Genomic DNA, 27880 nt, shown 5'->3' with positions numbered 1-27880 from the left:
CCCACTTATTACAGTTAGATTCTCAGTTAGAGTACAGCATAGCACAGGGAAAGAATTTGGACTAAATCTTAAAGTCCAATCCTGTGTGATGTTAGAAAGTGGCTAAACCCAAAGAGCCACCGTTTCCTCATCGTCCTCTTTTTTTTTTTTTTTTCCCCTTTTTGGCCGCACTGTAGAATGTGGAACTTCCTGTACCAGGGATCGAACCCGTACCCCTGCAGTGGAAGCAGAGAGTCTTAGCCACTGGCCACCAGGGAAGTCCATCCTCATCTTTAAAAGGGTGATTGATTATCCCTGATTTGAGATGTTTGTAAAGCTCTACGACAGCACCTAGAACTCCGAGTGTGTAAGGAGGTTGTGGGAAATCCAAGAGGAAAGAGGCAGAGAGCCACGTATCTGAGTCTTTTTTTCAGGAGATGGTGATGTAAGAGGGAGTGTTGCAGGATTTTGAGCATGCGGCACATTTACAGCATTGGGCATAAGAGTATTCCAGTTTCTGCCTGAACCGGAAAAGAGTCTCTCTGCTAGCATCCCCGCTCTAGGGCACCTTAAATTTCTGATCAGGAAGAGTCCGAGGTTATTCCTGGCGCCTGGACAGTACCTATCTTAGGTATTCAATAACGTTAATGAAGAATGGAGTTGGAGTGATAGCAAGAGGTTGGCGTGGAGAAACGAGAACAGTCCGCGCGAGCCGCCGCAGCTCTAGGGCCGGGGGAATTTTCACGTCGCTATAGCAACGCCCTCCCTTCAAGCGCACCCAACGGGAACTACAAGTCCCATAAGGTCCGCGGCTTCCCCCTCTCCCGGGGAGGAGGGGCACAGGGGAGCGCCGAACCGGCTTTACCTCTTTCCTGCAGCGTGATTGGCCCGGGGCTCTGGGAGGCGGCCAATGAGTGCGCTCGCGGAGAGCAGCGAGGCCAATATGGCTTCCCGCACCTGGTGACGGTTGAAGAAACTGTTAGGTCTCATGGAGAAGCCCCGGGGCGTCGAGGTGAGAGGGAGAGGAATTTTCGTGACTGGGAAAGGGAACCCCGAGAGCCCTGCTCGGTGGGCCCTTCTTTAGGCCTTTGAGCGACGCCTGGAGGGTGGAGGGTGGAAGGATGGATAAACAAGTAGTTAGGCTGAGCAGGGCCCGAGGCGATTGGCGTTGCTTTTTGCTCCGGTTCTGCTGGGGCCGAGTAGTTGAGGGAGGAACAGCCTCCCTGGCCTGGGGAAGGGGAATTGGTTTCAGAATCTGAGAGCTCCTGAATCTTCCTCCTCCTCCTTGTCTCATGGTGGTGTCCTTTAGGGACTGTGAGGCCTGTCACATCCTGGTGGGAAGTAAGGGATGATTAAAGTTTAATAAACCCTCCGTGTCCGGAGCGTTCACATGCATTATCTCCCAGTATACTCAACAGCCCAGTGTCTCGTTTTTGTGGTTCAGGTAGCTGAGGCCTGGTGGGGTGGTGCGACTCCCCAGGAGGGTCACAGGACTGTAAAGTGAAGGAGATGGGCACTAAGTCCGTCAAGTTCCAAAACTCTACCAGGTTTGCTTTTTCCACTCTACCACCACCTGTAACCCACGCATCCTTTAATCATTCGGCTTCTGGTCACCTTATATTTGAATTTCCTTCCTAGCACATTTGCATGTGTAGTTTGTAAATGTAAAGTGGAATCGCTCAAAAACTCTATAAGGGTAAAGGAAAAGAATCATACAGTGGAGAGTGAGAATGACAGCTCACAGTCTCAGAGCTGTCACTCACTGCTGGAAATGGAACTAGGCTTTGCATGTCAGCAGTCCTCTAGAGGGCTTGTTATTATCTCCATTGTACTGATGGAGAAACCAGGAGCAGTAAGGTTAAATATCTTGCACAAAATCACACAGGTAATAAGTGGAAGATCCTGGATTCAAACTCAGGTGTACCTGGTTTGAGAGCCCATGCTTTTAACCAGTAATAATCGCCAACATTTATTGAGCACATGCTGTGTGCAACTCACTGCTCTGAGTGCCTTGCCCGTATTAACCCTTCCTTCTCCCCCAAAGCCTATGTAATAGGTGGAATTGTCCTCATTTACAGGTGCGGAAATTGAGGCATTGAGATTGACCTGCTGCAGGTCATACGGTAGGGATGGTAGTAACTAGTAAGCAGTGGGGATGGTGTTGGAGCCCTGGCCTAGAGCCCAAATTCTTCACACCTTTTCTGCAACATTGCCAGGTAGATTTATGTACAGTATCTCATTTACATTCCACCTCCTGGAGCCAAATATTTTTCTTGTTTTATAGATGAGAAAATTGAGACCCAGAGAGGTTAAATGACCTGCCCAAGGACCCACAGCTAGTTAGGATCAGAGCTGAGTCCAAAGCTATTGTATATACCACAGTGCTATAGCCAGCGTGTCATTAGCCTCCGAAATCCTCTTTAGGGCAGTCTGGGCCCCAAATTAACTTTTGTCTGACTTAAGTTGTTTCTGAGTTGAAATTACTTTGGTGTACATATGCTGAAGGGGGAAGAATGAGTTTCTAAAATACATCTTCCCCAGAAAGTCTTCATGAGGCACTTTGCTTAGGATATTTTCACATCAGTGTATTCTGTTTGAATTATGGTAAAATGTCATCACTTATAAATCCACAGAGGGACCTTGGTGAATTCCTAATACATGTTTTCTGTCTTGCTAAGTTATTCTTTTTTTTTTTATCTTTGGCTTCATTGGGTCTTCACTGCTGAGCGCTGGCTTTCTCTAGTTGCGGCGAGTGGGGGCTACTCTTCGTTGTGGTGCCCAGGCTTCTCATTGTGGCGGCTTCTCTTATTGCGGAGCACGGGCTCTAGGCGCACGGGCTTCAGTAGTTGTGGCTTGTGGGCTCTAGAGCGCAGGCTCAGTAGTTGTGGTGCACGGGCTCAGTTGCTCTGCGGCATGTGGGATCTTCCTGGACTAGGGCTCGAACCCATGTCCCCTGCATTGGCAGGCGGATTCTTAACCACTGTACCGCCAGGGAAGCCCCTAAGGTATTCTTTTGATTTGCAGTTGAGAAATGTATAAACAAGAGTAATGATCCAGGTGTTTGCAAAAGGAGTATTTGATTCTGCCTGCCACTTGGCCCAAAAGTGTTGACTTGACCAAGAACTGGAAAGGGAGTTGATAGCAGATCTGCAGCTTCCCTTCCCATACACTAAGCCAACCATAATTCCTTCTGCCTGCTTTTGTGTCACTAGGAGACTTCAGAACCAATGGAGGAGGAAGAGGAAGATGATGACTTGGAGCTCTTCGGTGGCTACGACAGTTTCCGGAGTTATAACAGCAGTGCGGGCAGTGAGAGCAGCTCCTACCTCGAGGAGTCAAGTGAAGCAGAAAATGAGGATCGGGAAGCAGGGGAGCTGCCCACCTCCCCCTTGCATTTGCTTAGCCCTGGGACTCCCCGCTCCGTGGATGGCAGTGGTTCTGAGCCAGGTGCCTTCAGAGTGTCCCCTGAAGAGGGGGAGGTTTCAGAGGCTGTGGAGGAAGAGGGGGATATAGGCCAGGTGGGCAGAGCTGTCCAGGTGTGAAGGGCCCTTTGATCTGATGTCTAAGGCCCTAGGAGAGAGCAGAGGCACCCCAAGTATCCCCAAGGGTCATTTCCTCTGCTGCAGTCTGATTTCAAATTGTGATTTCATTCTTTCTTATAATTAGTGTTTATTCAGCACATATTAGATGCCAGTCATTAACATGGTGCTGCTTTTGCGATTGTCCTGTTCTCTAGATACTGAGAATATAGGACACCTAAAGTGATCTGGTTACTATCTGGGAAGGGACAAGAAATAGCCTGTGGGTTGGAAGTGAGAGGGGGGAAAATACAGAATAAAGTGACCTCCGGGTTAGAGGGTTAGGGTAGGGGTGGGCAGGTGAGAATCCCTATGAATCATCTGGAAGACAGTTGGCTTCAGAGATGTGATGCTTACACAGCTCCTGGACCCCTGTGTCAGGGCCTCCAGTGTGGGGACGCCTGTGATAATAGGGAGGCTAGATGGTCTGTGATGACATTTCTGTCCCCTGGTCCCTTTACTCTTTAGGAGAGGAGAATCTAATACGCTTTGCCACTTGTTTCCTTTCCATTCATCCTGTCTTCTCTTCCTTTCTCCCCTTTCTTTTATCTTTCTCCCTTCTATCTTCTTCTAACCATTCTCTTAGAACTTTAGAACTGGAACGAACTATTAGAGACCATCCAGTCCAGGGGTGCTATCGCCTGGCTGCACATTAGAATCACCTGGGGAACTCTGAACGAACCACAGATGCCTTGTCCCACCACAGACCAGTTAATTAGAATCAGGCTTGGGCATTTTTTTTTTTTTTTTTTTTGCGGTATGCGGGCCTCTTCCGTTGCGGAGCACAGGCTCCGGACGCGCAGGCGCAGCGGCCATGGCCCATGGGCCCAGCCGCTCCGCGGCATGTGGGATCCTCCCGACCAGGGCACGAACCCGTGTCCCCTGCATCGGCAGGCGGACTGTCAACCACTGCGCCACCAGGGAAACCCAGGCTTGGGCATTTTTAAACGCTCCTCAAGTGACTCTGATGTGATATCAGGGATGAAACATTGATCTAGTTCAGTCTCTTTATAGATGAGAAGAAAATAGGCCCACAGAAGTTAAATGATATGGGTACGTTTTTTCTTCTCATTTTCCTCTTTGCAGACTTTCCAACACTCACCTGTTTCCCCAGTCATCCTCATGGATTTTCCTTAGCCCCACCATTGACACATATAGCCAAGGGGTGCTAAGGAGCTTTAGGTGTACACACCCAAACCTTCTATTCCAGTTCTGTCAGCCTTAGGGGGCCTGGGACTCACCTGATTAATGCAGTGCCCCAGGTTTTGAAGGGCCCATCATTTTGTTTGATTTGGAGTGACGATCAAGGGAGTCATGTGCTAAGTTCTCTTCCCAGCTGTCTGTGAGATGTGTGGTATCGTGGGTACGAGGGAAGCCTTCTTCTCCAAGACCAAGAGATTCTGCAGCGTCTCCTGTTCTAGGAGCTACTCCTCCAACTCCAAGAAAGCCAGTATCTTGGCTAGATTACAGGTGAGAGGCCATCACTTGGAAGACCCTTCCTGGGGCCGTGGGCGCTGAGACAGGAACAGTCAGCAGACTGGCCTTGTGTTTTCACAGCACCGGTTCTCAAACTTGACTGCACGTTGGGGTCACCTGCAAACCTTAAAAAATATTGATGCTTGGGTCTTACTCGCAAAGATTCTGATTTAATTGGGGCTGAGTGTAGCCTGGACACAGGGTCTTTAACGAGCTCCCGAGGTGATTGTCCTGTGAAGCGTGAGGGTCGCAGTGCCCGCTCTTCTGCTTAGTGCCTCATACACTCTATCTCTCTCTTTGTGAGACAGTTACTATTATGTCCCTCATTTTGCAGATTTTAGTCAAGGCATAGAAAAGTCCTTCTCAGTGAGCTAATAATGGTATTGTTTATAACTGTAGTTTGGGGATACTTGCTATGGGCTTGGCACTCTCAGTCCAACCAGTGATCCCTAAAAAATGAATTTTTAAAGATTCCGATTTTAAGGGCTCAAAAATTTTTACTAACTTACTTAGAGGTACACAAATAAAATTGAAGAGCCAGGGTTTGGACCCAGGTCTCTGGAATTTAAACCCAAATTAAAAAAAAAAATTTTGGCCACGCCTCACAGCTTGCAAGATCTCAGTTCCCCAACCAGAGATTGAACCAGTGAAAGCGCCAAACCCTAACCACTAGACTGCCAGGGAACTCCCTCAATCCACATTTGTATCTCACCCATCTCTTTAATAAATTCTCTGAGCCTTTCTGATCAGTACTTAAGTTACAAATTACAGACCAGATCAGTGGCCTTTCACTTTGGAGGACGATGCCTTTGAGCACCCGATAAGCTATGGACTCTCTCTAGAACATTCATGTATATTCTAGAGCGAGTCACGAGCCCTTTGAAGCCCATTCTCTGCCATAAATTTGTAGGAGCACCAAAGGAAGGAGATGGCTGAGAGTTGACGACACCAAAAAGAGGTTCCTGGCAGAGGCGGGGCTTAAAAGATAGTAAAAGTGCCCCTCCCTGCGTGTGGCTCTGCCAATCCCCACCCCCCGCTCCAGGTAAACAATAGCCAAGTGTGGGCAACCCCCATCCTTGCAACTCCCCTCTGAGCTAAGCATTATCATTGTTATCATCTTGATTTACAAATGAAGAAACTGAAGTCCCAAAGAGGTTAACTGGACTGATGCCTGATTTAAACCTGTCCAAATCCAGAGCCTTGTTCTTAGCCTTTAGGCTACACACGCTCTCCTCCCTCCAGGGAAAACCACCTACCAAGAAGGCCAAAGTCCTGCACAAAGCTGCCTGGTCTGCCAAAATTGGAGCCTTCCTCCATTCCCAAGGGACAGGACAACTCGCAGATGGGACACCAACAGGGCAGGACGGTAAGACTGCAGGGACCGGTGCTCAGGAAGCAGGTTGGGTGCAGTGCCAGGACTGGGGTGGCCTCCCAGGGAGCGAGGATTGGAGGAGGTGGCCAGCTAGAAAGTGCCGGCCCGGGCTGGCTTCGGATTGTATTTTCCTCACCTGGTAATTGTGAAATTACCCCAGAAGATCCCTCAATCACTCTTAAATTGCCAAGACCCCTACTCTTGATAATTTAAAAGCTGAGGATTAGCTGCTTTTGTTTTGCATTGCCTTTAGCTCTCTGGCTTCTGTTTCCCTGGGGCAGTGGAGACCCAGATCTTGTTTGAAGAAGGGTGATGGGATAAGGGAGGAACCTTTCTTTCTGAGCTCGTGTAGCTATTTCTGAGCAAATGTAGGCATGAAGCGACTGCGCTAGATGGTCTGAGTTTCTGACCGACTGTGCTAGATGGTCTGAGTTTCTGACCGATATTGAGCCCCCAGGCTCAAGGGTTGGAGGGGCCTAGGTGTGTGCACCTCCCATCATTTAGATTGGCTGTGGCCAATGAGAGGTTGGGGGCGGTCTGAGGAATTTAAGCCCAAGGGTCTTTGAATTTCCGTCTTTCTCTGGGGAAGGAAGACCAGACATATTTCCCTCTGAGTGTTTCCTCTACTCCTGAGAGTCTGGCAGCCTTTGGATAAGGCCCTCCGCCGTCCTGATGGCCGCTGCTGGGGCAGGTATGGGGTGAGGAGGGGACCTGCTGCCCCCGCCCCTCCGGCCCGGGGTCCTGGAATGGCTGCTGCCGGAGCTCCCAGCTTCGACCCTTTAACCCTCTCCATCTTTGCCCCGCAGCGCTGGTCTTGGGTTTCGACTGGGGGAAGTTCCTGAAGGATCACAGTTACAAGGCTGCTCCTGTCAGCTGCTTTAAACACGTGAGTGCCCTGGGGATGAGGGGAGGGCGGGCAGGGTCCTGAGTGCTGCCACCGTCTCACCCACCTGCCTCGCAACGTCGGCACCGGGAGAGAACAGGGTGAGGTCTGGGTGCTCGAAGCCCAGCTCTGCCGCTCCCTCCAGCTTACCTTTCTGTCCACTTTTTCAGAAAGTCCTCCCACAGACCCTCAATGCGAGCTTCTAGCCCCTCGGAGGTTCCCCACTTCGCTTATTTACATAATGGCACTTTGTGCTTTGATATCCAGAAGCAAACTTTGTCCTTTTCCTTTTCCTTTTCCTTTTCCTTTCCTTTCCTTTCCTTTCTCCTTTTCCCCCATTTTTAGTGCTTTCCCGTTGAAAGCTTGGTGCTGTGAACTGCCCTGGGCCCCTTGGTTCCCGGGAGGCCAATGTGGATGCCTCCTGGAGCCCCTTCTTCTAAAGGCTCCCCGACTCCCTGTCACTGAGAAACAGCAAAGGCTGAGACCTGGAGGGCTGGGCTTGGAGCCGAAGAACTTAGCAGGCAGGCCTGAGCGGTGGTCTCCTGCAGGCGCAGAGAGAAACCGAGGGAGCTCTCTTGTCTTTCAAGCCAATTTCCTAAACCTGGGAAATCCAGGAGGAGGCCTCTTTAAACCCACTTCCTAGCCTCTAATTTCTGAGCTGCTACTGAACTCTGGGGAGGTGCTGATCAGGAAGAGGTTGGCACTCGTGCAGCTTAGCTCCTCCTCTCCTGTCTGGTTGCTAGTGAAGGTGCACGTCTTTTCCAGTGGGGGGAGCTCTTTATTTCCTGAATTCACTAGCAGTTCAGGCATTTCATTGCGGGGAGTTGCATCATACTTGCACTAATATATCTGCCTCGATATGCTCTGTAAAAAGCCCACCTGAACGTGCCTGAGCAGTATAACTGTTTCTGGGTTCTGTGATGAACCCAGTCCCTCCGGCCAGGGAGATGGAATGGGATACACTGATTGGCTGAAACCACGGCTGAGAAGGAAAAAAGGAGAATCTCCCTAAAGGAGAACCAAAGTGCCACTGGCAGCAAAGTAAGGATTAGATACTGGGGAGGCAGCCCCAAGCAGTCCAGTGCTGTCGGGGGCATGTTAACAGGAGGAGGAGAGATGGAGAAAGGACGTGCCAGAGCGGTGGGTGGGCAGCCGGCTCTGTGAGAGCCAGCCTGGCGACAGCTGCGACAGCAGGGGTCGTGGTCCTAACGGCCCAGGTGGAGTGATGACTGGAAGAGGTGCTATGTGTGCCGAGAATGGCGCCTGGCACGTGGTGAGGGTGAGAAACTGCTAGGCGTCGTGACTGTCACGCAGGCTGGCGCAGCCATGGTGTGCCCGCGAGGATAGCAGCCAGGAGCGGCCCTGGAGAGCTTAGCACCCAGGACCATCTGACTCTGGGTCTCTGCCCAGCCCCACCACCACGTCTTGCCCGTCTCTTCATCCCTGGTCCCCGGCCTGGCCTTCCACACACAAGGAGTGAGGGGCAATGCTGAGGGGCGAAGGAGGAAGGACGCAGACTCTCGCGAGGCCTCTCAGCCAGCTGCTCTCCTCTGCCAGCCCAGGTGGCTCACTGTCCCCCTTACAGGTCCCACTCTATGACCAGTGGGAGGATGTGATGAAGGGGATGAAGGTGGAGGTGCTCAACAGCGATGCTGTGCTCCCCAGCCGTGTGTACTGGATCGCCTCGGTCATCCAGGCAGCAGGTGGGTGTTCCTCCGGCCGAGGCAGGGTCGGGCTGGGCAGTGACATCTCCAGATGGACAGGCAGTGGTGGAGCAGAAATCAGCTTCATAAAACAAACACAAAAACCCGCCTGTTGGAGTTTTTCCCTCCCTTCTTGCTGTTCTTTTATCTTGCCTACCTTAGAGGGGACCACAGGGCTTGGCGAGTTTGGAAACTCCCATCTTTTAAGTTCATTCCAGGGTTGATCAGGCTATAGAAAATTATTCTCCCTCCTGTGCTGTACTGCTTTCCGAGTACGTGGCATGGGTTTGTTTTTACTCTGGCTGTTGTGGAAGGAGTTCTTGAAGTAGGCAGCACAAGTCCTGTTTAGGCTGGAGAAGAGCGAAGGCCTAAGAGCACACCGCTCCCTCCTCCTTCTCAGGGTACCGGGTGCTGCTCCGGTATGAAGGCTTTGAAAACGACGCCAGCCATGACTTCTGGTGCAACCTGGGGACTGTGGATGTCCACCCCATCGGCTGGTGCGCCATCAACAGCAAGATCCTGGTGCCCCCGCGGAGTGAGTCGATGAGAACGTTCCCTGTCCTGGTTCCTGCGGGGCCCTTGGGAGCAGTTAGACCAGAACAGGGCCCACCTGCCTCCTTGCTTCCTGTCCTGCCTTGTTCCAGAGGCCCTGTGGCAGGTCCAAGTTGGGGGAGTCCGGTTTTATAAGATGGTGATTGCTGGCCTGAAAAGGCAGAAATAAGTTATTTAGGCCCCTCTGCTGCTCTCTGGGGCAGCTTTGGTGCCCCATCAGTGGGAGTGTTGTCAGTCTGTACTCAGGGTTCTGCTCTGTCTCTGCAGCCATCCATGCCAAGTTCACCGATTGGAAGGGCTACCTCATGAAACGGTTGGTGGGCTCCAGGACGCTTCCCGTGGATTTCCATATCAAGGTCTGGCAGTGAGCCCTGTGGGTCTCCTAACTGATCTCCTTCCTGCCCCTATCCCGTTTGATCTGTCCTTTGTGCTGTTCACTGGAGTATTTTTTCTAAGACTCCCTTGCTTAGCAATCTTAGCGGCTCCAGATTTCCTAAGGATGGATGGTGGGTGTCGTCTGCCTTCCCAGCCTAATAGCCTCCTCCCTGCTCAGACGCATTGATCATGTTGCTTTGTCTGCCATTTCTTCTCCTAGATCCTTACCTTTGCTCATAGCATTTTCAGGAGCGTTCATTCAATAGATTTTATTAAGTACTTGTTGTATACAAGGCACTGGAAATATGGAGAATGTGGACCCTGCCATCTGAGACCGTCCAGTCTGGCACAGGAAATGAAGTCACACCCATGAAGAATATAAAATAGCCTTGATTTTGTACCAGAGATGTGCCTCAAAATCATCTGTGTGGCATTGAATTTTAAAAAATTATTTAGTTCTTTAACATAAAAAATCATACACATGGTAAAAATTCAAAGGGATCACAAGGATATGCAGTGGAGACTTAGTCTCCTCCCCCTTTGTGTGCCAGGCCTGCTGTTGTGCAGCTCGCTCACATAGGTGCCTGGGCCACATCTAGGGTCTCTGGGGCCCCTGACCCGGATGCCCACACGTGTTGTTCTCATGTTGCTTGGGTAAGCATCACAGCAGCGAGCCAAGGGGATGCAGGGCAGGTACCACCGTGACATGTGGTTGAACTGGCCTTGTGGCCTCAGGACGAGCAGGTGTTGAGGGAGGCTTTGTGGAGAAGATGGCATTTGAATTCTACCTTGATGGGTAGGATGTGGGCGGGCATGGAAGCCAGCGGTGGAAAATCAGATGGGAGGGTAGTTGGGGCCATCTCACCCAAGGCCTCGGATGCCTGGTGAGAACATTGGCGCCATGGGCCTTAGCTGGTCTTCAATGAGTAATGGTTCCAGGCACCTCAAAAACAGTTTTTCCCTTATTTGAACGTACTGGGTAGTGCTCATTTGCTCTTCATCTCTCTATATTTTGTTAATTATCATAGTCTTTTCCCCAAAACTGCAAGCTTTTTCTCCTATATTTCCCATAGTACCTTGCACAGTGCACAGGGTTGGCGACTGAAGATGAGCTGGCCCTAGCGTTAGGATGAGGCAAGTGGCTGTGTGCAGGCCACCAGGAGTGTCAAGGTGGCCTCATCTCTGCTTAAATTAAAAAGAGCTTGATTCTGGGTGGCAGAGCAGGGCTCTGCGTGAACAGTCGGCAAGCACACACTAGCTGTCACATGCCCAGTCCCTGCAGGGCATGCGTGCAAAAGCAGCTGCCTCTGAAGATTGGGGGGTGGAGAGGATGGAGGGGTGGGTCTGTGGAGGGAGCTCAAGTCCAAATCCAATCCCTATATGGTAATCCAGGCCCGCATCTCCGTGCCTAGTTCTGTGCTTGGAGCTGAGAATGTACAATAGAAATGACTCAAACCTAGCTTCTGCCTTTACAGACCTTGAGTTCCAGCGTGTGACCTTAAACAAAGGAGGGCAATAAAGCGTTGTCGGGTCGTGGGCTGCACCAGTGGGCACAGAGGAAAGGAGCTTGTCAGGAAAGGCCAGCGGCGGGGAGGCGGCCCAGAGGGACCCCAGCCCAGTTCTCGCCCTGTGTCTCTCCCTCTGCTAAATGGGCCTGGTATATTCCAGCCCTTGAGCTGAGGGTGAAAGATCTGTGTCCTGGTGGCTGCTTTGTGACCCTTGGGCCGCTCCCCCTCCTGGTGGGATTTGGAATAGCACCGCTTAGCCCCCCATCACGTGGAGACTGGGATGCTTCTCCCTGAGCCCGCAGTGCCCTGGTACTGGAAAAGCCCTACAGAGCTTACATAACCATCCTCTACCCCCGGCAGGACAGCACCAAAGTCACAGCAGACAAAGAATCTCCCGTCTCCTCACCCAGGCCCCGCCACCAGGGCTCTAGAGCAGCTTGTGGACATCTTGGTCACTGTCCTTTGCTGCGTTAGAGGGGCAGGCATCACTACCGAGGTGCTATGAGAGCCGTTCAGAGCTGCAGCGCAGAGGGGCTGGAGCTGAAATTAGATGTATGGAGGCGAGGGGCACTCAGTTCCCTAAACGTGAGGCTTGTGTGTGCCGTCAGTGGGGGCCAGCAGGTAGAGGGGAGCGGGGTGCCCGTGTGGTCAGAGTGCAGATCCCTGAAAGAGCACAAAGCTGGACACCAGAGCCAGATCTGCGGCCCAGCTCTGCCACTCACGAGCCCATGTGACTCTGGGTAAGTCACGTGACCTCTCTGGGGCACCTGTTTCCTTAGTCTGAAAAGCGTTCTGTAATACCCATCATAATGACTTACTGGCATTTTGGTGCACATGTAAAAATCATATCATCAGTATCATCCCAGGGACTTGAGAGCCAGGGTTGAACCTGGCGGGACAGGAGGGCTCATCTACCTGCTTCCTGACGCAGTGTGTGCGGTGCTTCCACTCCACCTTCCCCATCCTCTGATTACTCTTAAGGGACAGAACAGGAAGGTGGGTGGGAGGGTCCACATGACCCCAGCAGGCCTGTGTCCTGATGTCATTGCAGATGGTGGAGAGCATGAAGTACCCCTTTCGGCAGGGCATGCGGCTGGAGGTGGTGGACAAGTCCCAGGTGTCACGGACCCGCATGGCTGTGGTGGACACGGTAATCGGGGGTCGCCTACGGCTTCTCTACGAGGATGGCGACAGCGATGATGACTTCTGGTGCCACATGTGGAGCCCCCTGATCCACCCAGTGGGTTGGTCAAGGCGTGTCGGCCATGGCATCAAGCTGTCAGGTTAGCAGAAGTCCCTGGCCAGCGAGGGCACATCTCTACACCCCACAACCATGCTGCACGGTAGAGGCGATCATCTCTACCATGCGGATGGCAGGACTTGACCAAGTATCCCGAGAGGTTGAGTGCCTTGACTGAGGATGCTCAGGTTGAAGTGTTAAAAACTGGTTTGAAACTAGAGGCTACAGGCCACATCCTTTCCATGTGATGTGGGAAGAGTCTGGGTCCTAAGGGCTGAATAGTTCCTACAGAGACCTTCTGGTCTAGGGGGCACATTTCTGGGGGAGGCATGGAGATGGCCCTGTTAGCAGCTTCACCTTCCTTTTCTCCCTTCCTCCCTCTGCCATTTCCCTAAAAGAGAGGCGCAGCGACATGGCCCACCATCCCACTTTCCGGAAGATCTACTGTGATGCTGTTCCTTATCTGTTCAAGAAGGTGAGGCACAGCCCTTGGGCACTGTCCCCTTGGCCACAGGTCCACTCCAGGCCTGCGGACCCCAGCTCTTCCCTGGGATGTCCCTTTCCCTCCCCACTTCCTTCCCAGGCCGATGGCAGATGAGGCCTGCTTTCCCACCTTCCCTGGGCCAGCCCGGAGATTCCCCAAGTGCCCCGTTCCTTTAAGGTTCGAGCTGTCTACACGGAAGGCGGTTGGTTTGAGGAGGGGATGAAACTGGAAGCCATTGACCCCCTGAATCTGGGCAACATCTGCGTGGCAACCATCTGCAAGGTGAGCCTGGGGGAGCCTCCAGTATGGCTTTCTGCGGGCATGGAGGTGGCAGAGCTTCCCAGTTCTCGCTGCTCCTGGGCTACCTGCTTTCGTGTCAGGGTCAGAATCTGCTTTCGTGTCGGGGTCAGAGGTGCGTTGGACAGGTGCTTACTGAACACCTGGCCTGAGCCTGTCCTGGGTCAGGTGTAGGCTTCCCTGCTGCCACATGCCACCTCCTTTGAGTGCTGACCTAGCCAAGCCATAGCCGGGCTGACTTCACTGCAAACCTCTGTTACTGCTGCAGCCTGAAGAGCCAACAGCCACCCTTCGGCCCTCCAGGGGGTTTTGCCGATTTATCCATCCAACAGATCTCCAGGCTGGGCCCGTGTGTTCACTGAGAACACACTGACAAGAAGACAGATGCAGTTCCTGCTGGCACAGCATCTGCTGTCTAGTGAGGAGGCTAAATGATCTCACGAGTGTGGGGTACACCAGTGCTGAGTGCTCTGAAGCAGCTCGGGGAAGGCTGAGAACCAGCTCTGGTTGGATCCATCCACCTTGCATCCCCATTGTATCACCTCACCCTGGGATGGGGGTGCAGTTCAGGATACCATGTTCTATCTGCCCTCCTCCCCTCCACCTGCTAGGTCCTCCTGGATGGCTACCTGATGATCTGTGTGGACGGGGGGCCCTCCACAGATGGCTCAGACTGGTTCTGTTATCATGCCTCTTCCCACGCCATCTTCCCAGCCACCTTCTGCCAGAAGAATGACATTGAGCTCACACCCCCAAAAGGCAAGACGAGCCTTACAGTTGGGAGGAGCAGGGTGGGGCCACTGGCCCCAATTCCTGGCCAAGCCAGACCCCTGGAGTTTGAAGTCTGTGAGTGGATTGGAGAGGTGACAGAGCTACCCAGGGTCACCACTAGCCCATACTCTGGTCTGGCTCGGCCCCATGGCTGGTATGTGGCTCGGTGAGCAGAGCTCCCACTTGTCCCTTTGGTCAGTGAACAACTTGTGCAACAGGACCATGGTCCTAGAGCAGGTACCAGCCTGGGGAGGAGGGAAGAAGGCTGCTGGGGAGACTCCGGGGGGGTCCTGACTGAGCTGCAGGCGCCCCTTTGGCGCTGGGAGACCTTCCAGGACTCCCTCCCGCTTCCCTTCCCCCCTCCTCACCTACACTTCCCACTCCTACAGGGTATGAGGCTCACACTTTCAGCTGGGAGACCTACTTGGAGAAGACCAAGGCGAAAGCAGCTCCGTCAAGGCTCTTCAACACGGTGAGGAGGCCAGTCCTGCCCACCGCCCGCAGCGGCAATCCCAGCCCTGCTCTTTTCTTGAGTCTTTGCTACTGAGGTCCGCCCCTTCAGGGGAGAAGTCCCAAGCTCTGACCTGGGCGCTGTGCCGAACAGTTCAGCTGGTCCCTTTCCCAAAAGGGCCAGTGCCTGGGAACAAAATGCAGTGGGATCACTGGTCAGAGGAACCTCCCCCCGCAGGCATGCTCAGCCCTGCTCCCTCCCCCAGGTGTGCCCCACTGGGGCAGGGCCCCGGCTGGCTTGGTCATTGCCTTTGTTCCCCCTCCCAGGACTGCCCCAACCATGGTTTCAAGGTGGGCATGAAGCTGGAGGCCGTGGACCTCATGGAGCCCCGGCTCATCTGTGTGGCCACTGTGAAGCGGGTGGTGCACCGTCTCCTCAGCATCCACTTTGATGGCTGGGACAGCGAGTATGACCAGTGGGTAGACTGTGAGTCCCCGGACATCTACCCCGTCGGCTGGTGTGAGCTCACCGGCTACCAGCTCCAGCCGCCCGTGGCCACAGGTCTGGGCTCTCACAGCCCTAAGGGGCTCTTGACTTTCCTCTTCTTCTTCCTTCCTGCCAACCACGCCCCCGCCCCACGCCCACCTCGTTCTTTGGCATGAGATCGAGAATCTCCTGGACCACTTCTAAGAAAAGAGTGGCCCTTGTCTCCCTCCCTGTCCTGACTTCTCTGTCTCCCTCTCCCTCTGGCCTGCAGAGCTCCTTCCTTGACCTTGCCCACTCTGTCATATGCTCGTGCCCTTGTGCACCCAGGTAAACTCCCTAGGTCCCTCCGAGAGCCCTGGTGATGAGGGTGGGAAGAAGGGACAGCTGTTGTCCAGTCCCTCTCTGCAGCCCCCTCCCCGTTCTCATTGCCCAGCTCTGGCTTTCCTTCTGGGGGCGTCCCCTGTGTCAGGGAGGCCGGTGAGGGGCGGACAGGCATCTTGGGGTGTGCCTACAGCCTGTGTCCTCTCAGAACTCTCTCCTCACCTCTTCTCCATACTTTCAACAACAGAGCCCACCACGCCTCTGAAAGCCAAAGAGGCCACGAAGAAGAAAAAGAAACAGTTTGGGAAGAAAAGTAAGTGATGCTCTAAAGCTACCTGGGATCAGCTGAGCCTGTGTCCCTGGGAGTGGAGGTGGGGTGTCGCCACCTAAGTCGCGCTCTTCATGATCCCGCCCTCTCCTTCACCCCTTGCCCCACGGGCCCAGCCATCAATCACCCTGTGTCTTCAGGGACCCAGAGCGTAAGTCTTCCATCTCTGGCAATGGTCAGGATATCGAGGAAAAGAGACAAGAGACTATTTGGGGTGTAGGGAGGCCATGTGTAGAGGCCATGCTTGAAAGTAAAAGGTACTAAAGGAAACGGGTGGAAGCTGCTCCCTGAGGCTGTCGTTGTTCCCTCATGACCCCCAGGGAGTGGGAGGAAGGGCGGCCACTGGTCTTGGGGACCTCTCCACAGACAGGCCCATTCTCAGCAGGCCCCAAGCTGAGCTGCAGGCCAGTGCGGTGAGGTGGGCTTCCTGACGTCGTATCATGCAGAGGAGAGGATGTCCTGAAGGGAACAGGGAGGAAACAGTGTGGTCCCGAGGCAGGATTAAGATGCTGTGAGGGTGTGGAGGCGACCAAGCGGCAGGACCCTGTGCCGTTCAAAATGTAGGGCTGGGAATCACACTTCAGACATGAAGAAAGCGAGGATCCGAAAAGGGAAGCTTAACCATGGCGGCGAGTGGGGGGAGGTGGGTGTCAGTCCCTTGCTGGCGGCAGCCTCTGAGCCGCAGGCACACAGCCCTGGGGGCTGAGGTCAGAGTTGGGGCCTCTGTCCTCCCAAACTGGCGCTTTCCCCTCTGCTGTGCTGCCTGACCACTGGGCAAGACCCAGCCTGCATGCGCCACGTGGATGCATCCCTACCCCGGATTTAATTCTGTGTTTATTCAAAGGAAAAAGAATACCACCGACCAAGACCCGGCCCCTCAGACAGGGGTCCAAGAAGCCCCTGCTGGAGGACGACCTGCAGGCGGCAGAGAAGATCTCGTCGGAGCCCGTTCCTGATGAAAGTAAGAGCCTCCCACGCGGGGTCGAGGTTGGGGGCGGCTCCGGTGCTCAGAGGCCGACCCCCTTCTTCCCCACCTGGGCACAGAAGAGTAGAGTCAAGTTTGAAGGGAAGTTTCTGGGCACCAAGCAACCCTTCTCAGACCACTGGGCCTGGAGGGCTTCCCAGACACCCACCCCCAGCTCTGAATGGAGCCGAGCGTCTCGCATGGCCCTCTCCACCTCATGTGCTTGGCAGGGTGGGCAGCCTGCCCGGCTGGGGTGACGGGACCCTAGGCCTTCTGTGCTGCCTGCCCCCACAGAGGGGGAAGGGGCTCCCCTTGCCATGTCCTGAGGGCCCGTCCGTAGGAAGCCTGATTTCTTCCCCAGATCCTGAGGCTGTGCCCTTCCTGGAGTTACAGGCACACTCTCTTCTCCCTGCCCCCACCTCTCTTCCTCCTCAGTCATTACTGTGCGTGTAAAGGAAGAGCATCTCGACGTGGCCACGCCTGACAAGGCCCCAAGTCCAGAGCTGCCCGTTCCCATCGAGAACATCAAACAGGAGACAGACGACTGAGACTTCCTCGTTGCTGCCCAGCCGCCCAGCTGGCAGCCAGCCCAGGGCGCCTCGACTGCCAGCACCCCTCCACCCCACTTTCCTCTGGAGACTGAGCCTTTCTGCGTGAATGCCGCCTGGTGCTGTGGGCGCTGGGCAGCGAACGAACACCCAGGGTCTCCCAGACCCGCCCTGTCGCCTCTGCCCCCTCCCGGGCAAGGCCGGCGTGACTAGGGCTGCTGAGACCCACAGACTCGCCTGTGAGCAGCTCCCTCTCCAGCTGGAGTTCCCGAAGCTCTTCCTTACCAGCCTCCATCCACACCCACCGTGTCCCTCAACTGCCAGGGGTGAGGGGCCGCACACTGGAGGACAAGTTGGTTGGTGGCGGGGGTGAGCTCAGCGCGCCTGTGTGTGTGTGTGTGTGTGTATGAGCACACCCAGCATGCGTGTGTGTGTCTGTGTGTGTGTATGTGTGTTCGAGCACACACGTCCCCTGAGAGGGAGGCTGCCACCAGCATTGAACTTAACCCGCTCTGGAGCCCAGGGGGGCTAGGACCTGTCCTTTTCATTCTCCTGTTAACCAGGGACGGGTCTGGCCCTGCCAGAAAGTCACAGGGCTGCGACAGAGTTGGGTGGTCAGCCCTGCTGGCTGAGGTGGCCCTGGAGGAGCTCCTGGAGGAAGGGACACACTTCCTGGCTCGTTTTCCTCACTGTTCGTGTCCTTAACTCTGTAACATGTTTTGAATCTCCTTCTCTCTAAAGTATCTTCTAGAAGTTCATCTAGCATCTGCCCAAATTTCAGCTGCTTTTTTTTCCCCAGTTAGTCTCCTTTGAAACTGTCTCCTCCCTCTGATCCATCCTCTCTTCAAGAGACCCTCTTCCTGGAACCTAAGGTGATGGCAGGTGCTGTCCTCAGCCCTTTTCTTTCCTTCTACATGTTTGGGTAGTGACGGCACGGCAGGGTGGGTCCCTGTGTCACCCCTTTAAGGGCTGCAGCTGTGCTGGGCGGGTATCTGGCTTCCTGGACTGTCAGGTGCTTGCCAGATGGGGTGCTGACCGTGGATGTGCTCAGGACCCAGCTGTTGGGTGTCATCCCAGAGATGGGGTGACCAGCCCAAGGGGAGCTGATTTCCTGTCAATTCAAAGAGAACTTGATCCTTTCTCCTTTTCTAAAGACACTCTGCAGGCCCACATGGTATAGAAACCAGGCCCAGAAAGCACCCTCTTGCAGCCTGAGTTCCCCAAAACATTACTAGGTGTGTGTGGAACACAGTGATGACCAAGGACGGGGCAGGTCCCAGGAAAGAGGGACCATGCCTGACCCCACCCCCATCTCACACACACCAGACTTGAGTGGTGATGGGTCAGTCAGTGGCATCAGCTCCCAGGGGAGGAAGGTGGCATGTGTGTGCACTTCAGCTCTGCCTTTGTTGAGGGTAAACTGCTCAGCTGAGAATAATTCATCGTCCCTGATGCTCTTGCCGTTAATGGATCCAGTTCTGACTGAAGAGCTTCTAGGAAAACAGGACTTGTATGGCGTTTCGGCCTTCGGTTGCTTCTTCTGAATGGAGAAGTGAAATCTACAGGTGCCGTGAGCACGACAGGCAGAGCTGGAGGGCACGATTAGCTGCCGTTGCGGCCCTGGACTGGCCTCCCATACTTAACTTGCATGAGACAGTTGAATCTCTTTTTTGCTGAAGTCCAATTTGTCAGTGTTCTGTTCTTAGAGCTAGAGTGCGTTCTGATATGCCACCCGACGGTGTCAGTTATGAAAACTGGGTGAGTTCACACATGAAGAGTGCAGAACACAAGTGTCATCTGTCATCTCCGGAGCTCCCCGTCTCCATAGCAACAACATGCTATATTCTCCTTATGTTTCAGCCATTCCCCTCCCAAAACCACAGGTTCCAGAAAGCCCAAGTATGTGACAAAGTGTACATAACGTGTTGCTGGGACCTAGAGGTTAATTTGTTACAGATGGAAGTGTTGACCTCTGGGACATAATAGCTCAAGGCACAGAATGAACCTTGTTCCTCAATTGCCCTTGGATGGAACCAGGTCTTGAAGTCTCACAGCAGCGGGGCCACCTGATGGCTGGGAAATATCCTCAAGAACAGAGCCACTTCCACTCCCTGCTCCCACTGCTTGACAGCCTGCAGCAGCTCCCTGGTGCAGATTAGGCCACGTGCAAACACCTTCCTTTACTATCACCCCCATCTGGATCCTCAGCTCTGCTTGAGGGACGGGAAGCAAGGGCACTACCATTTGTGATAGCCCGATATGACAGGCACTAGTGTACAGGCGCTCACACGGCTCGCTTCATCTTCACAGTAATCCCGTGAGGACACGCTGACTCATTTTACGCATAAGAGACAGAGGACTCGTTAAAGTTCAGTAACTTGGTGGCTTGACAACTGTTAAATGACAGCAGTGGGAGCAAGCCCAGGCTCGTCTGCCAGGTGCTTTCGGCCAGGCAAGTCCCCCAGCCCAGAACACCCTGCCAGGGCTCAGGGCCCTTATCCTTCTTCGATGCCTTGGTATTCCCGGGAGGAAGCTGCCACTTTCAACAAAGTAAAAACAAAAAGCCTGCTGGTGGCGTATCTCCGTGTCAGAAAGGGTGGTTGGATGGGGTGGTCCGCGAGGCCCCATTCCTGTCGCAGCTACAAAATGTGGGATTGGCGTGGGGGTCTTTTAATGAGAGTCCAGACCTGGAGGTGAACCCGTCGGGGCTGCTGCTCCCGAGTCGAGCTCAGTATCCATGCCGGTGCCGTTCATCACGACTCCCGGCAGAAAGCGCCGCCCGAGTGTTCGCCGAGCATGGCCGCCGTCACTGACCCTGGCTCCAGGGCTCGCTTCTAAGGCCGAATGCTCACCCTCAGCCTGGGGTCTTTTTAGGGGTTCTTCCTCACGCCCAGCCGACCTCCACAAAGAACAGTTTCGGGTTGAATTAAGTCCCCACGAAAAAGATACACCTCAGAATAAGGCCTTATTTCGAGATAGGGTCTTCACAGAGGTGATCCAGTTACAATGAGGTCATTAGGGTGGGCCCTGATCTAATGACTCGTGTCCTCATAAAAAGGGGGAATTTGGACACATCCAGCAGGAAGACGATGTGCAGAGACATGGGAAGACATCGTGTGACGGTGGAGGCAGGGACGGGGCTTGTGCTGCCACAGCCAAGGAACATCTGGGGCCCGCGGAGGCTGGACGGGGCACGGAAGGACCCTCCCCTCGAGGCCTCAGAGGAAGCACAGCCCCGCCAGCACTCTGATTCCAGGCTTCTAACCTCCACATCAGTGAGACAATACATTTCTGTGGTTCTGAGCCACCCAGCTTGTGGTAGTTTGTGGTACTGCAGCCCTAGGGAACTGATACAAACACCATCTGATGGTCCCTAGGTGCCCCAACTCTTCAAGCTGCAGGTCCAGAAGCAGGCAGAGCCCTCTCCCCTCCTTCCCAGAGCCCACCCTGTTCTGGTCACGGCTTTCCTCTAAGGTCTGCCTCCCCTACATCCCCTCACCACCCAGCACGGGTCGCCACGTGGAGGGGTGCCCATGTCCTGCGCACTCTTCTCTGATGAGCTGCGAGATTTTGCTACAACTGAGCGTTCCAGTGTGAATGGGTTTGTCCGGACAGCAAATGTAATGTCAAGGGGGTGATGGAGTCCGACCCGTGGCACCAACCACACACCTGCACTCCTGCTCTTCCCGCCCCAAGGATGAGCGAGGCCCCCGAGATCAGGTGGGGACAGGCTGAATCAATGGCAATCCAGCAGTAACAGTCACTGTGGGGTTCTCATGGATACCCAGGGTCCTGGGATGCTGCAGCTTAATCGGAAAGGCCATTGTCCCGTGGGATGAAACAGTCATTTCCTTACAAACCCACTCTGGGCTTAGCCCAGAGGTGGAGGAGGTAAGGAGAGGGGGATAGACATTTTTTAACGGAAGCAACAGGGTCATTACCCAGATCTAGAAGCTCACGAAATTGGGACCAAGACAAGTCAGATCCCTGCTACCCCAGGGGCTTTAAAACCTGACCCACCCAGCGAGGCCTCCCTGCACCTGCCCCCAACCAACCTTGTTCGCTCCCTGCCATCTTCCCTTCATGGGGGTCCTCTGGGCACTAGGCCTGGGGGCCGGCGTCCGCTTGGCCTTCCCGGCAGCCCAGCCCGGGCAGGCTTCAAAGACAGCAGCTGCAGCCTTCACACTCTGGCCACGGGCACTGGGAGGGGCGGCACAGGTGGCCCCCACGTGCAGGTTCAGCCCAGTGAGCCACCTGAAGAGAAAAGGGGGTTCGGGGAAGCCACTGTGCTGAGCTTTCCTGAGGAGAGCGAAGAGGTCCTCAGTGATGCGGGGGCAGTGGGACTCGGCCACTCACCAATTATGTGACCCTGAGCAAGTCATTTCAACCTTCAATCCCCTCCCTGTAACAGGGGGCCAGTAATAAACAGTTCCAGAGGGCTGAAGACCCACACGCTGTTCAATCTAGATAAGGATCTAATTTAATGTAATTCTTACGACCGCCACCAGGAGGTGGATGCAATCGCTATCATCCCCTTTCCAGATGAGGGGCCAGCACAGAGAGGCCACATGGCTCACAGGTAGATGGTCAGTCACAGAGGTGGATTTGAGCCCAGGTCACCAGACTCCACGGTTCTTGTTGCTTTCTTAGGCAGTGACGTAAAGTGCTCTCACACATTTACTAGGTCCCACCCCACTAGGCTGGGCAGATTTCATTCCCACTTTATAGATGAGGGAACAGGGGCTCAGAGAAGCCCACCCAAGCCCCGTGGATGTCTGGCTCCCCCAGGAAGGGTAGCTGGCCCTGGAAGGATCCTCGCCCGCCAGAGGTGCTCAGATGGCACCAGGGCTTGACTGAGAGCAGCTGCTGGGTCCCCAGCTGGGGCATTCAGTTGGGGGTGCTTACCTGTGAAGTGGGAGCAGCTGGCAGTCACAGTGGAAGGGATTGCCACTAAGGTCGATGAGCTCAAGCTGGCTGAGACCAGGCAGGGCGGGCAGGGCCTGCAGCTGATTCTTTTGCAGATGTAGGCTCTGGAGCCGAGGCCCCAGGCCCAAGAAGGCCCCCGGAGAAATCTGCAAGAAGGCGCCAGGCCCTGGTGTGAGCTCCTGCCAGGCCTGTCCCACCCCCAGGCCTGGGAGGGAGCCTCATGCTCCCCGTGCAGAAGGGGAGTAGAGAGCCCAAGATGGGCAGGAAGGGCAGTGCTGGGGTGGAAACCCAGGTTTTGCCAAAGCACGTGCCCTTTGCAAGTCACACAGACCCCCAGTCCATGGTTCTTTCTGCTATGCCTGGACCCCCGCATATTGGCAAAGCTCTGCCCACAAAGTGTGCAACAGTAGGTAACCCCACGGATCCACGTTCCGCCCTCCTCCAGGCCTCGGCAGTGCCCTCCCTGTCAAGCCCCTCCGTGTGGCACAGCGTTCCTCCTGGTCTGTGGCCCACACCTGAGCTCCCTGGGGCAGGCGCAGGGTCGGGCTCATCTCAGGGACCCCACGCCCAGCCTCGGGCCTGGCACTGCAGGGGCGGCAGTGTTGGTTGAGTGAACGCAAGCTGCGTAGACCCTCGTGCTGCCTCCCCTCACCCCTGTTCCCCCTGTGCCCACCTGCTCCAGGCCACTGCTGTTCAGGAAAAGGTGTTGCAGCGAGCGGCCCACGGGCCAGAAGGCCCCATCTTGCAGGGCCCTGAGCGGGTTCCCCGAGAGTTGCAGCTCCAGGAGGGCAGGCAGCCCCTCCAGGGCCGCAGTGGGCACCTCTCGCAGCTGGTTCCTGTCCAGGTGCAGCTTCTCCAGCTCCTGAGCGGGGCCCAGTGCCCCGGGGGACACTTGGGTGATGCGGTTCCCACTCAGGTAGAGCCAGCGCAAGGCCCGCATGCCTGCCAGATCCCCCAGTGCCAGGCGGTCCAGAGCGTTTTCCTGCAAGTGCAGGGAGAAGAGGCTGGGCAGGGCGCGCAGGGCGGCCCCTGGCACCTGCAGGAAGCGGTTGCGCTCCAGGTACAGGTAGCCCAGGCAGGGCGCCCCTTCGAGGGAGGCAGCGCTGAGGCTGGAGAGCGAGTTGTCCGAGAGGTAGAGGTAGAGCAGGCTGCCCAGCCCCGCCAGGGCGCCTGCTTCCAGCTCTGTGATGCCGCAGTGCTGCAGGTGCAGCGACACCAGCTGGCCCAGGCCCGGGAAGGCCTCTCGGGGCACCAAGGGGAAGTGGTTCTGCCTCAGGTCCAGCAGCTGGGTGTCGTTGGGGAAGCCGCGGGGCACGACCTGCAGGCCGCGGTCCTCACAGCTGCTGTGCCGGGACTCAGGGGCGCACACGCAGGCGCGAGGGCAGGGCCTGGCCGCCCCAGCCTTCTCCTTGGAGGTGCCGTCAGGGACACGGGGCCGCGCGGCCGCCACCTCCTCCTCTTCCTCCTCCGCCCCGGCTCCGGGGCAGCGCAGGTCCGAGGGCCGCAGGGCGTCCAGGGCCTCACCGCGCAGGCGCCGCGGCTCCCCGCACGCGCCGTCCGAGCGCACGCGCGCACGCGCCAACCACTGGAGCAGGGGCCGAGCCCGGCAGTCGCACCGCAGTGGGTTCCCCTGCAGCCGCAGCCGGCGCAGCTGACCCGGGCCCTGCAGCGGCTGCAGGGCATCCAGCTGGTTCCCACGGAGGTCCAGGGTGTGCAGGCGGGGGCAGTGGGCAAAGGCCCTGGGGTCCAGGGCCTGCAGGGCCCCGTGGTCCAGCCTCAACTCCCGCAGGCCGGGCAGCACCAGCCCGTCCTCCTCGCCCGTGTAGGTGAAGGGGTTGTGACCCAGCTCGAGGCGGGCCAGGCCGCGGGCCTGGGACAAGGTCGCCCCGGGCAGGGACTGCAGCTCATTGTGGTGCAGGCTGAGGCGGCGCAGGGCGGGCAGGCCGGCCAGGGCCTCGGGGGCCAGCACGCTGAGCGCGTTGTGGGACAGCTGCAGCCAGCGGGCGCGCACCAGCCCCTGGAAGGCCATGGCGGGCAGGTAGACGAGGGCGTTGTGGGCCAGATTCAGCGTGGCCAGCGCGCCCAGCGCCCCGAACGTCCCCGGCCGCAGCTCCTCCAGCAGGTTCCCCTCCAGCTCCAGCCGCCGCAGCGAGCCTAGCCCGTCCAGCGCCTCCTGGGGCAGCGCGTTCAGGCGGTTGGAGGCCAGGTTGAGGAGGAGCAGGCGGCCCAGGCCTCGGAAGGCACCCTCGGCAACCAGCTCCACCTGGCAGTGCCGCAGGTCCAGGTGTGTCAGGTAAGGCAGGTCCCGGAAGGCAGCTGGGGGGATCAGCTTCAGCATGTTGCCCTGGAGGTCCAGCCGCTGGGTCAGCTGAGCAGGGAGAGGTAGGGGAGGCTGAGCGGCACCAGGACCACGGCCTGTGCCCCTTGCTTACCCTGGCCTTTGCACGTGCTGTTCCCTCACCTGGAACACTCTCTTCCCCCTCACGTTTCCTTCATTCTCTTCATCCTGCTCCCTGACACCTCCTCCTGGAAGCCTTCCTCCCCAGCCGCCTGGGTATCCCCTAGTCTAGCACTTTTCACATTGAATTGTCACTGCCCCTTTACTTTCACTCTTTTCCTCTAGCTCTTGACTCCATAGGACAGAGACCATACCTTAGTCCAGTATATCCCCAGTTCTCTGCCACAGGGCCTGTAATTAACTCAATGCTGTATCTATATAGGTCACCTAACTTGTTCCAATTGCATAGCATTTTAAATAGACTGTCTCCCTGTTGTTGGTTATTATCATTCCCATTTTACAGATGTGAAGACTGAGGCTCAGAGAGGAAAAGTGACTTGCCAAGGCCTCCCAGCCCGGCAATGGCAGATCCACTGGTGCCAGCCCGGGCTCCTCCTGCTGTCCCCCCCCACCAACCCCATCTTGTCCTGCTGACCTCAGGGATGGCATTCGGCACCTCGGTGAGGTTCTGGTGCCGGCAGGCCACATGCCGCCTGGAATTGTCGCAGACGCAGGTCTGTGGGCAGCGCTGGGCAGCTGCATGCCAGGTTGGCCCCAGTGGCAGCAGCAGAGGAAGCAGCAGCACCACGGAGACACTCTGGGGCCTGGCAGAGAGAAGAAGGGTCAGGTGTTCACAGAAGCAAGGGTCCCACACTGTCCACTCACTGAGCCCCAGCTCTTGTCCCAGAGCCCCTCAGATGTCTTCCTCCTTTGGCCCCAGGGAAGCTGTCATTACCCTGAGCCTCCAACCCCTCCCCAGAGCATAGATTGCATTGTTATCCCTGTTTTATACCAGAGGAAACAGGCTCAGAAAGGCAACCTAGCAAGTCCCTTTGATTGTCTGCCAGTGGCTCAGTGAGGCCTTTCCGAATGCAGTTCAGAGGTGTGCCCAGGCTGTGCAGAAGCCCCCGGGTCCAGGGGGAGTTGTGTCCTCCTAGGGTGAGGTTGGCGGTGGAGAGAGAATCAGCCGTTCCTCAGACGGAAGTGGCATCAGCACCATGGTGGCAGGGAGCGTAATGGCACCCACCTCGAGAAGACAGCCTGGCAGCCGGAGGGGAGGACCCAGGGCTGGCACAACTTGGGAGACCAGGTGTCGTGGGATCTGAAAGCCCTGAGGAGCCTTAATGGCTGGTCAGAGCCACTCTGACAGGCAAGCAAGGGGCTCCGACTTCTCTCTTGTTTATTCGTCTGTTGTCCTCTCTTCATCTTAGTGCCACCCCGCTGGCCTGGCCTGGGATGGGGGGAACTGCGGGTATGGCCTTGGGGCTGTGCTTTGGGCAAGGTCTGTCCACTTTCCTGTCTGTCCGTCCACTCCCCGTCTACCCAATACCCAGCTGGACCCCTTTACCTCACAACTACCGCCTGCCTCTCCACAGGGAGGGCCGCGCCACGGTGGCACTCCTGGCTTCCCCACTTCCGCTCACCACCAACCAAAGGGAACTTTCCAAGATACAGATGGGCCCTGACACCCCTGGCTGAAATCCCTCCAGCCTCTCCTCACTGCCTTTGCTGGGAAATCCTGACTCCTGATTCCCCAACTGGTACCCGCTCAGACCCTTCAGTGTCACCCCGGGCTCCCCCACCATCAGCACGCAAAGCAGCTCCCTCCTCTCTGCCTCACCAGCTTTTCCCTCTGTCCTCAGCTCTCTGAGCAACCCTTCCTGATCCCTGGGCTGACTCCCACCCTGAGCCTCCCGTGTTCCACTCACTGGGTTGGCTGTCACCATGCGGTTTTCAGTTTCCTTGGGGTCCCAGGGTCCAGCCCGGCCTTGGGGCTGGTGGCATCCTGTAGAGCTGTAGTGAGGCTGAGGCTCAGGGCAGGTCGGGGGTGTGGGGACAGATCCCTGAGGGACAAGCGTCCAGGCCTCAGGCCTGCCTAGCGCTCAGACAGGCTCCTGGAGGACTAGCCCAGGGGAGCTCCTGGGAGCGGCCACGTTCACCGTCTTCCTCGGAACCCATTTCGGAGAGACCCTTGGAGAATCTCTGCCCCGGGAGATCCCAGAGCCCCTGTCCCCCAGCCCCTGAGAGGCCCAGAGAGGGGCAGGGGTTTGCCTGGAGGCACTCAGCTTCTCTAACCCACCTTGCCACCGCAGGGCCCAAAGACTCACCCCGCCATGCCGATCGCACGGCCAGTCCAGCCTGGAAATGCAGCACAGGGGAAGGCTGGCAACGGTCCCTGCCTGGACGCCAGCGGGAGCCCCCCTCCCAGCCCGCAGACCTGGCAGCGGGGACAGGGCTGAATGGGAGGCATTGTGAGGTGAGTGAGGGGCGGGCATGGCAGGAGCAGCGGCTGAAGTTGCAGGGCTTCTTGCTCAGAATCCTGGCCCAGGCCTGAGACCTGAGTCCCTGGACCGGCCGAGCAGGGAGGGGCCTCAAGGGGCTGGCCAGTGGGTCCCAGACCTAGGCTTCCTCTGGCTGTGTCCCTGGGCAGGGCTGCACCTCACCGAGCCTCAGTTTCCTACTCTGTGAAAAGACAGAGTATCAGTAACTAGCTCATAGGGTTGCTCTGGGGGGTAAGGTAGGCACCTGGCACATAGTAGGTGCTCAAGAACAGTTAACTCTGCCCTGTTTGTGCTTATAATACATTTACATACATCGTTTAGCACTGTACATAAATTATTCTGTAAATCTGTTTTTTTTTCACTCAACATCAGGGAACTATCTAAATTGATTCTTCTTAGTTATATTCATTCATTTTGACTTGTATAGTATTCCACTGTATAAGTGTATCAACTTATTCATTAATCTTGGACGTTCAGGTTGCGTCCAATTTTGTTATTACAGTGTTGCAAAGAATACCTAAATACTTATCTTCCTGGGGACATGTGCATTTTTTAAAAAAATGAAATAGTTCATCTAGACCATAGCAAACATTTAAAACCTTTATGTATGCTATGATTTTTCAGATCCTATGATACTTTAGATCTGTGTTTCTGGTGGAAATGCAGCTTTCATTACTGTTTTTTGGCTTTAAAAACAACAAACAAACAAGAAATAGTGTCACACCACACACAGACTTTTTATTAACATTTATTTGGCTGCGCCGGGTCCTAGTTTCGGCATGTGGGATCTAGTTCCCTGACCAGGGATCAAACCTAGGCCCCCTGTATTGGGAACGCGGAGTCTTAACCACTGGACCAC

The 27880-nt window shown here is 55.6% G+C and overlaps 2 protein-coding genes across 4 annotated transcripts; one reads left to right on the top strand and one right to left on the bottom strand.

The window, feature by feature from the left end:
* Window positions 1-848: 848 nt before the first annotated feature.
* Window positions 849-18994, top strand: L3MBTL2 (L3MBTL histone methyl-lysine binding protein 2). Of its 3 annotated transcripts, none has more exons than XM_019943976.3 (17): window positions 849-991; window positions 3192-3426; window positions 4894-5027; window positions 6276-6399; window positions 7212-7291; window positions 8874-8991; window positions 9392-9526; window positions 9811-9899; window positions 12478-12709; window positions 13065-13141; window positions 13328-13432; window positions 14059-14206; window positions 14608-14690; window positions 14996-15230; window positions 15724-15789; window positions 16649-16765; window positions 17204-18994. In XM_019943976.3, exons 1-17 carry the CDS (start codon window positions 968-970, stop codon window positions 17314-17316), a joined length of 2115 nt encoding a protein of 704 aa, XP_019799535.2. In that variant the 5' UTR covers window positions 849-967; the 3' UTR covers window positions 17317-18994. The 3 variants fall into 3 exon arrangements, with proteins under 3 accessions (XP_019799535.2, XP_073644231.1, XP_073644232.1); XM_073788130.1 differs by having other exon boundaries at window positions 14059-14293; XM_073788131.1 differs by lacking the exons at window positions 8874-8991; window positions 9392-9526; window positions 9811-9899 and having other exon boundaries at window positions 14059-14293.
* On the bottom strand, window positions 16621-27880 carry CHADL (chondroadherin like). The gene is made up of 6 exons (XM_073788132.1): window positions 26449-27880; window positions 25176-25344; window positions 22916-24610; window positions 22222-22388; window positions 21372-21570; window positions 16621-16838 (listed from the first exon to the last, which is right to left on the bottom strand). Exons 3-6 carry the CDS (start codon window positions 24578-24580, stop codon window positions 16812-16814), a joined length of 2058 nt encoding a protein of 685 aa, XP_073644233.1. The 5' UTR covers window positions 24581-24610; window positions 25176-25344; window positions 26449-27880; the 3' UTR covers window positions 16621-16811.

This window comes from Tursiops truncatus, chromosome 11 (assembly GCF_011762595.2).
Source record: "Tursiops truncatus isolate mTurTru1 chromosome 11, mTurTru1.mat.Y, whole genome shotgun sequence".
Taxonomy (NCBI): domain Eukaryota; kingdom Metazoa; phylum Chordata; class Mammalia; order Artiodactyla; family Delphinidae; genus Tursiops; species Tursiops truncatus.
The sequence above is the reverse complement of the archived record's forward strand: the minus strand, read 5'-3'. Positions and strand labels throughout refer to the sequence as shown.

Coding starts and splice junctions, on each gene's coding strand:
- CHADL (XM_073788132.1), bottom strand. CDS start 24,580: ATGCTGAAGCTGATCCCCCCAGCTGCCTTCCGGGACCTGCCTTACCTG. Junction 21,571..22,221: donor CAGCTGCTCCCACTTCACAG/GTAAGCACCCCC, acceptor TTTTCTCTTCAG/GTGGCTCACTGGGCTGAACC. Junction 16,839..21,371: donor GATGGCAGGGAGCGAACAAG/GTTGGTTGGGGG, acceptor TTCTGTGCCCAG/GTGGGGAAGAAGGGGGTCGG.
- L3MBTL2 (XM_073788130.1), top strand. CDS start 968: ATGGAGAAGCCCCGGGGCGTCGAG. Junction 14,691..14,995: donor CGTCAAGGCTCTTCAACACG/GTGAGGAGGCCA, acceptor TCCCCCTCCCAG/GACTGCCCCAACCATGGTTT. Junction 15,231..15,723: donor CCAGCCGCCCGTGGCCACAG/GTCTGGGCTCTC, acceptor TTTCAACAACAG/AGCCCACCACGCCTCTGAAA.